The sequence below is a fragment of the Olea europaea genome, chromosome 22 (genome assembly GCF_002742605.1).
Source record: "Olea europaea var. sylvestris chromosome 22, O_europaea_v1, whole genome shotgun sequence".
Lineage (NCBI taxonomy): Eukaryota > Viridiplantae > Streptophyta > Magnoliopsida > Lamiales > Oleaceae > Olea > Olea europaea.
The window spans coordinates 6,837,193-6,846,915 of record NC_036258.1 but is presented as its reverse complement, the minus strand read 5'-3'; the positions used below and the strand labels follow the sequence as shown (position 1 = coordinate 6,846,915).

General features: G+C 34.5%; 1 protein-coding gene across 2 annotated transcripts; it reads left to right on the top strand.

Moving 5' to 3' along the window:
- Nucleotides 1-5,515: 5,515 nt before the first annotated feature.
- Nucleotides 5,516-8,623, top strand: LOC111371571 (pentatricopeptide repeat-containing protein At3g48810). Of its 2 annotated transcripts, XM_022993632.1 has the most exons (3): nt 5,516-7,955; nt 8,070-8,231; nt 8,459-8,623. In XM_022993632.1, exon 1 carries the CDS (start codon nt 5,827-5,829, stop codon nt 7,834-7,836), a length of 2,010 nt encoding a protein of 669 aa, XP_022849400.1. In that variant the 5' UTR covers nt 5,516-5,826; the 3' UTR covers nt 7,837-7,955; nt 8,070-8,231; nt 8,459-8,623. The 2 variants fall into 2 exon arrangements, with proteins under 2 accessions (XP_022849400.1, XP_022849399.1); XM_022993631.1 differs by having other exon boundaries at nt 8,070-8,623.
- The last annotated feature ends 1,100 nt before the right edge of the window (nt 8,624-9,723 follow it).

Here is a 9,723-nt window from a genome sequence, read left to right as displayed (position 1 = left end):
GACATGTTTAACCAAATATTTATTAATAGTGAAAGTTTGTGACAAAACCTATTTACATTTAAATTTTATGACCATTTATATGTTATTTGTGATCCTCTGTGATCAAGTCTATGTTTACTATAATCAATTGTGACTAATAATTTATTGAATGTGACTTGTTGTCTAATTATGATCTGTTATTACAAATATATTTTCAAGAATTCTGTCTAACAAGATATTAAGCTAAATTAAATAGCAATAATAAAAAAAATTTGTCATCTATATTAACGTAACATTTATCATTCGTAGTATTAAAAAGGTAAAAATATTCATCTCCATGTACGTAATAATCAATATTCGTCTACACAAACATCTACAACCAAATCTGAAATGAAAAAATCATTTTCAAATATTCAGTTATAAATAAATCTATCATTTGACTTTGTTTTTCCTCTATGTCCAGTCCGCCTCATTTGCCTGTGATTGAACATCAATGATGCAATTTCAAGCCTCTCTTTAGTGGCATCAAATGATATGAAGTGTTAGACATGTGACTATGATATAGAGCTTGTTGTAATTTTTTTAAGAAAATTATTTGCTTTCTTTGATCAAATAGTTCAAATCCAACACAAGTGTTAGAAATATGACTGCGACCTTAATCACAAACATAAACATGCAACTGTAACCTAAAAATTGAGTGATTGTGACTAGTTCTGTTGTGATTGTAACATTTTCTACAAAATAACTTAGAAAGTATGACCTATCCAGCACTTATATTTTGGTAAAAACCAGGTAATAATATAACAAAAGCAAGTCACATTTTTTTAGATGAAGTCACATATTATTGATCTCAGTTCACATTTCAAACAAAGATACCAAAATCAGGTAACAAAATCCCATTTATATGATGCACGACATACCCATACTCTACATTTCACATTGTAGGGCATTTACACATAAAACAGAACGTCGTATAGGCACTACTGAATCCTCACTAATGAAGTCAGCATGATAACAAGTAGGATTGTTAATGGATTGAATTTTGATCCAAATTCGATGAAATTAATGAGAGATGAATTTAGAATCTCAATCCGTAACTCGATTGAGATTCGAATCCGATAATCCGTCAACTAAGTGAATCAAATATGAATATAGGTCAATCTTATTTGATAACAACCTGTTCCGATTTATTAGAATAACATATTATATTTTTTATATTATCGCATAATTTATGACACAGTTTTTTCTATTTTGAAAATTGTATTACTTTACACGTAATTTTTAAATAATAAATAGAATAATATAATACTATAATATTTTTAATTGAAATTTTGAAGAGATTTAATTTTTTTTAATAATTAAAATAAGATAAAACTAATAATTAATTTATTGATTAGATTTACTATTACAATTTGTTTTATAACATAACAAACTAACAATTAATATGTAATTTACTTTGTTCAAATTGATATTGTTTATAATTAAAATGTTATTGATGCTATGACTTTTAATGAAAATAATAAAGTATACACTTAAAATTAACAAATAATGATAATTAGTATCCCACATTGAAATATCACTAAATAATTGGAAGAAAAGAATCATTTAAAAAGTTAGTATCCTATATTGGTATATCACTAAAACATTCTAAGAGGAGTCTCCTTTGAATAGGAGTTAAAATGAACATCACTTGGATTAAAAAAATTGATGTGAACCTTCTAATATAATAAGTGAGCCCATCAAGATAGTTCAAATACTTTTTAAAATAAATAAATAATTAAAATCTTGTTGAGGCTATGATTTTTAATGAAAAAAATAATTTTTTTTTTCTAATTTTTTCATTTTCGAATCAGGTTATCGGATTCAATATCCAATAACATAGATAATTGAATTTGGATTTAACATTCAAATATTCGTCGGATTATTTGATCGGATCGGATGATTATTCTTAACGAATTGGAGCAAATCCGATCCATTGACAGCCATAATAATAACAAGTGAGCAAAACCTAGACACTCTGCAAACCGATTAGAAGTCGAGAAAAACATGGGAACCTTATTACAAAGCATTGCTAGTAGGTCACAAAGGTAATCTGTGAAGGGACACGACATCTGGCGCTAACATTATTCTATTAAAGGCCGCCTCTAAATTAGAATGAACTAGCCATAGGTAATGACACAAACTCATCAAATCCAATATCTCCACCTCCACCTCCACCTCCACCTCCACCTCCACCAAACCACAACCACCAACAATACCACAACATCCCGCAACCACGATCTCCACCTTACTAAAACCACCGACGATCGTCAGATTTGTAGCCATCCGATGACCACCAGCGCTCACACCCGCAGCACCACCCTTCATTGTATCTTCTGTCTTCCATCTTCCAACAATCACAAGCAGAGTACGTCTGTAGATTCTGATTTCACCTTCTTTAATTCGAATAGATCGCCCCCAATGTCACCGTCAATCAACATAGCCTTCACCTTCATAAACTACAAATTTACGATTGGGTTACAATAAAATCATCAACGTAGAAGTTGAGCAAGATAGGAAATGTAGAGAGAGAAAGAAGTTGAGGAAGAAAGGGACTGTAGAGAGAGTAATTAGGGGTCAGTTCATTATCACTTGATTTGTGAAATTAAAACTACACCGCCTTAATTTTGATATGTAGAGTTTATACGTAGAATTTAGGTTAATTTCCCAATTTTAATCCTTCACACCCCAACCTTGAACCTTGACCTTGCTACCTATACGATTGATTAAATGTACCCATATATTATTCAGTACAGATATACATGACCTCGACATAACCCAGTATTATTTCAAGGAAACTTTGCAGCGAAGGTTTCAAACCTTTAAATTTGCTACAAACTACACCTTAACTTTTTATTTTTGCAGATACAAACCTTTCACTTACATTGCAGGCGAAGTCCATTAAACAGAATTCATCCATTAATCATTTAGTCAACCTAAAATTAGAAGTTTAACTCAAATTGACAAAATAAGTGAGGGGTAAAATGGTGGTCCTTTTTTCAAGCAAAAACACGAGTTTGGACGACCTCTTGCCTCCATTTCCGACCGGCGAAGGGCAAGTTGGGAGCTGGGAAGAATACGAATCTTGCAAGAGGTGCCTTCTTGATTTCTATGATAAAACTTTAAATTAGTTAAATAAAAAAGAACTTTTTATCTTCCCCAAACCCACACTCTTTCTGCAAGACCAAAAATAGAAAATCTAGTCATCAGCGACCACAGCCCCCCTACCGAAATTAAGGAGTAATCTTATAAATTGGATTTTACTTCAGATATTCATCAAAGAATAGAAAAAGTGGAAGAGACGAAGCAAGCACAAGAGCGGATGCTTGATTAATTAGTCAATGGATTATTCTATTTGTACAAAATGGTTGACAAAATGGCCAAGTGGTGGCCCCCTATTGGAGTGGCGGCCATTTTGTATACCACATTGTACTTCTAGCACTTCTTTAGAGGGTGTTTAATAGGCATTTTTATGTAAAAATGCATTTTAGAATAATAAAATTAATGTGAAATGTGTAGTTAAAAAATAAGGAAATTTTTTTTATTTACGTGTAATATTATTTTAATAAAGAATGTGTGATTGAAAAGAAGAGAGAGAAAAATGCAATTTGAAAAAAATGGCTACCAAACGGGGGCTTAGTCAATTGCCCCTACCTAGAAAAGGGGAGCGTCTTTGCTAAAAAAAGCCTTTGAAATAGTTGTTACACCAAAAGAAGATAATGGCTAAAAATTGCTAGCATTACCCATTAAGTGGACGAGTTTGTTCTAAAAAAAAACGTTGTAGACAAAGATGCCCAAGAAATTTTTGAATTAAAATCTAATAATGGTGAAACAGCACTCAAACACAACTTAGAAGACTTCAAGAGGATACGATTGTCTGTTTGAATTTCGAGTTCCCCACTGGTAGTTTCTTCCTGACCATTGGAAATATAAAGATTCAAGATCCAGATTATGGAAGTGGTGAAACCAAAAATTTATTTCTAGATGGTAATGAATTATTTCTTCAACTGTTCATTGTGCTACGCTCGATTGAGCTAGAAACGAAAATAAGGGGTGAGACCAACCATTGTGCTACGATCGATCGAGCTAGAAACGAAAGGGTTGAGACAAACATTTTAGAATGAAGGTGCAACTGAATTCTATTTGGAAGATTATTTGGAATTCTATTTGAAGTCGACATAAGAATTCTAGTTGAAGTCCATTTGTGAATTCTAGATAGAATTTAATTTGAGAGTTCTGTTGAAAGTTTGAAATTTATTTTGAACTTGAAGAAGACATGAAAGTCCTTGCAATATGAGAGGAAAAAATAGTGCAAGGAAAAGGAAACAACAAACAGGCACTCGCTATGCGACTATGCGTTTGCCTCTCGCTCGAGCACCTAGAACACGAGCACTGGCGCTCGCTTTTCGCTAGATGGCCGCTTGACAGTCGCAAGAATGACGATTTTATCCGAATTTTGAACAATTCTAGTTCTTGGCAAATTTTTTAATCTTATTTTATCTTAAACACTCCATTATTGTATAGACATAATTATAGTCAAACTCCACATCATGTTAGGCTCTTCTTGCATTATATATATGATGACTAAAACGCTAGAAAAATCTATCATTATATTCTACACAATAATTTATAATCCTCCATTACTGATATTAATAAATTCTCATATTCTACCAATGGTATAATTTTACCACGTAAATATTGTGTTCTTATTTGATTTTTGGATTATCATATTATTCTTGTTCCTTTATTTGCTAACAAGCAATATCAGTTCGATTCATAATTCTTAACAAAACAAATGATGACGATGTAGAAGATTGGTGTGAATTACCTAAAATAGGCAATCGTGATTTTTTCCCGAAATTGAATGATGATTATGTCAAGGAAAATCGTGTTTCTAGCCATTTGAATTAGTTATGCTACATGTACAATCCCGATTGATAACCACGCACATGGGAGGGAGCCACCTCCTATGAGTGCATTGTTATCTGTGGTTATCAACTCCAATTGTACAACTAGAATAATTACGTTTGAATAGTGCATTCATCAAATCTGATGTCGTCAAACTCATACGAGAGGCAATCGAAAAGATCCTTCTTCGAAATATTCAAGACAACTCCTTTGATACTAAGTTGGTTACAAGTGACTTTAGTCCAAACCAGGAGATCTCATAAAAGATTAATTGTGGATTTTCTCTAAGGGAGTGGAGGTCCACGATGACTGAATTTTTGGTTTTTGCTTTTAGGAAAATGGTTGGGGGTTTGGAAAAGATGAACATTTTTTATTTAATTGTTTTAAAATTTTCATTATAAAAAATTTAAAATCATTTTCTCACTTATTTATCAATCAAACTTCTAATTTTAGGGTTGAAAAACGAACTATGTCCAATGGACTCCGTCTACAGTCAAAGTAAAAGGTTTGCAACTGTCATCGTAAAAATAAAAGGATAAGGGTAGTCTGTAGCAAATTAAAAGATTTGGGACCTCTGCTGCAATTTCCCTTATTTCAAAGGTAAAAGCCGAGCTCAAAAATTCTACTCTGTCTATCACCCTCTACGCATACAAAAATTTGCTGTAGCAATCCGAATTTTATATTAACGGAGCACTCGTCTTGCTCCAGAAAAGGTTTTCAATTGTGCTAAATATATGTTCTTTAAGCACCTCAAGATTTAATTTTGAGATGCCATTTTCTTATTTCACTAGTTTATTCATTTTCCCTCCGTTATTTTGTTTTCTTTTTGTAAATTGAATGCGTACAGTGTCTGAATAATTGTTGAATTTTTCATATATTGTGTTTTGTTCCTTTTGAAACATGTATTTGAAAGAGGGTTGTTCTTTACTGTTGAAAGTACACAAGCCCTCAATCCCTTTTGTCCTCAACACCAACCCAATATTGAAGTCTATTCCCCAAAATGATCAAAATGAACAAAACCCAGTAATTATTGAAGAATCTGAAGTCTTGAAGCGATTAAAACACGAAAATGATATTGGATTAGCACTGGAATATTTTAAGTCCATAGCCAACTTTAAATCTTTCAAGCATACCCCTTCAACTTACCATATGATGATAGAAAAACTTGGGCATAAAGGGGAGATGGATGCTGTGCAGTACCTTTTGCAGCAAATGAAGTTGGAGGGGATTAGTGTTTCAGAAGATATATTTACTAGTGTGATAAGGTCTTATCAACTAGTGAAAACGGCTGAACAAGCACTGAAAACGTTCTATAGGATACAAGAATTCGGGTGTAAACCGACTGTTAGAATTTATAATTTTTTGTTGGATGCATTGCTTAGTGAGAATAGGTTTCTTATGATCAATCCTGTTTATGGAAACATGAAGAAGGATGGATTGGAGCCGAATGTGTATACATACAATATTCTTTTGAAGGCTTTGTGTAAGAATAATAGTTTGGATGGCGCTCGTAAGTTGCTTGTGGAAATGTCAAACAAGGGATGTGAACCTGATAAAGTGAGCTATACAACTATTATATCATTTTTGTGTAAGCATGGTGAGGTGAAAGAGGCAAGGGATTTGGTTTTGAAGTTTATACCAACCGTATCTGTCTATAATGCATTGATAAATGGATATTGTAAGGATGTAAAGGTGAAGGAAACGTTTGGGTTGTTGGATGAGATGGTGGAAAAGAGAGTTTATCCTAATGTCATCACGTACACTACCATTCTGAATGCTTTGACTGATTCAGGTAACATCCAGCACTCTCTTGCCATTTTGGCCAAAATGTTTGTGAGAGGATGTAGTCCCAATATTCACACATTCACTTCCTTGATAAAGGGGCTTTGCTTGAAAGGAAGATTGCTCGAAGCTCTCGATGTGCGGGATCGAATGATCAAAGAGGGAATTTTCCCGAATGAAGTCACGTATAACACGTTAATTCACGGCTTCTGCTTGGTTGGTAATATGGATGATGCATTACTAATGCTTAATCAAATGGAGAGAAATGGCTGCAATCCAAATATACGAACCTATAGTATCCTCATTGATGGCTTTGCAAAATCAGGTAATTTGGTTGGTGCATCTGAAATATGGAACAAGATGATATCTCTTGGTTGTCAACCAAACGTTGTCGTATACACATGCATGGTAGATGTATTATGTAGAAACTTCATGTTCAACCAAGCGTATGGTCTTGTTCAGAATATGGTGACACAAAATTGTCCACCAAATACAGTTACATTTAATACATTTATCAAAGGTCTATGTGATCATGATAGAGTGGACTGGGCTATGGAGTTGTTTGATGAAATGGAAACATACGGGTGTATGCCCAATGTTACCACTTATAATGAGTTGTTGAATGGTCTGTACAAAGTTAACAATGTTAAGCTTGCATTTAAGCTTGTTCAGGACATGGAAGAAAGAGGAGTCGAGTTTAACTTGGTGACTTACAATACTATTATACATGGTATGTGTTCTGCCGGTATGCTTGAGGAGACACTGAAGCTCGTTGGAAAGATGACAGTCAGGGGTTTAAAGTTCGATGCTTTGACATTCAATATACTAATCAATGCTTACTCTAAGATTGGTAAGGTAGAATTTGCCATTCAACTTCTGGAGTTGATGAGGAAGGTTGGCTGGCATCCAGATATAATTGCATACACTAGTCTAATAAGTGGGGTTAGTGAACGAATTGGACTAGAAGCAGCCATTATTCATCTTTCTAAAATGATAGATGAAGGAATCTCCCCTGGCATTTCCATGTGGAACTTTTTAGTCCGGTATTTGGTCAGCAAGATTGGGTATGGTGGAGCAGTGGATTATATGAATAGTATATTGGCTAGTAAATCTGAATCGACCAGTTGAAATTCTGAACTACAGATCTGGCCCAAGAATCTGTGCTTGGCAATATTGTAGTCAATGAGATACCTGTACTGATATATATGATGCAAATTTGAATAGGATCTCGTCTGTGGACGTCAAAAGTGCGTTCACCCACTGGTTTTTCTTATTTTGTTGCTTGATTGCTGATTTTAGATATTTTATTGAACAAACCTGTGCCTCACGGACTTGAATTGTTCGGGTTGTTTATTTTACAGATGGAGCATAATCGCTCAGGACAGGGAAGCTGAGATATTCTGAGGAAGTTAAGGATCATTTGCCAAAAAGCTCCTGTCCATTCTATTCGTTGTTCCAGGCTAACTGCATTCCATTGTTTCTTGATGCTCTTGTACGATGTTGTAAATCTCGAAGGAAAAAGGGTGAGAAAAACTCATTATTTGCTTCCTGTGGTTTTCTTGCGGAGTCCAGCACTGACAAACCGTGCCCATGATGAGATCTTCACCGCCCCTGTCCGTCCTGATAATGAATTAACAATATTTTAAGATAACTCGAAGTTAGAGAGGTGCTCTTTTACATTAGCATGTTGATGACTTTTGTTGTTAGATTTGTCTAACGGCGATTTTCTTTTTCTTTTCGATTTTTCCAGTGGAGTTTTTAAAATGAAGGGAAGAATCTGCTTCCTGGGTAAAGACTTCTGTAATGATTGAATTACTTTGATTCCCGAAATTGTTGATTAAATGATGTAAAGGCAGTATCCAACACCGATTTTATATCGCATTTTATGGGAACAACATCAAAGCATTTTGAAATTGTGTCTGATGATAGTCTGTCTGATATGTTAAACAGAGATATGTTCTGATTTTCACACCACATACCTGATTTATCGAAAAGAAAGCAGTTGCCACAAACGAGTATTGAACAAAAAGAGAGACACAGTAAATCTTGAATATATGGTTAATGAATTATGGCTCTGGGGCCTTGATAATAACAGTGTTGAAAAACAAAATAAATTGTACCTGTTTCTACAGCCCAACGATATCTGGAGAAATCATAATTCCCGTAAGCCACCACCTTGATAAACTAACGCGAATACAAATCAAAATCGAATTTGAATCTTTCCAGTAGTGTATGAGTATTTTGTCATGGCAGCTGGCCTCTAAATCAACGTTCAATCTGGATTCTTCAGAAAATGTAAACAAGGTCATACGCGAATCTTTTCCATGTCAAGGTGTTTCACGCGAATAGTCGTTAACAATTAAAAAGGGATCAGACGATTATGTAAAAAACAAATTTCTTGAGACAAAGTTCCAAAAAGGGGTGTTTTGTTGGCGATAATTTACAATTGGAACTAAACAGAATGCCTCCAAGGGGTGCAAGCACACGAGTACTGAAAGAAATGTTTAAGTTTAAACTAGGAAATTGAAATTACATATTCTCTGTTTGAGAGTGTTTGATTCGAGGTCCTTTTCTCTATGCCTTCTCTTCCTTTTATATTCCCTTGATGATTTTTTCGTGACAAACCGCTTGGAAACTGCTTGATTGCTCTATAACTACCCACTTTCTTTATGGTGGCTAACTTGTCGTGGAACTGCCGTCTCTAACTGCTGCCACTACTCTTTGTCGTTCAACCGCCTTCAACTGGGTTCCTTGAATCGTGGAATGTGATAAGGTTACTCAATAACTGCTTCAATAACTGTATTTCTGGATAACCATAACATTTTATGTTTGCTAAGATCCTGGGTGATTCGAAGGTATGGGCGAGAATAGGGTCATCGCTGTGGGCAATTGTAAAGCACTTCATTCGCTCAGATTTTGGGTGTCTTGCAAGCTTGGGCGATTATGTTACTGTGTTCGTGGGCTTCCACTGCATTCATTAATAACTCTGTCTGGCCCTTTATCCTGAATTCCTTA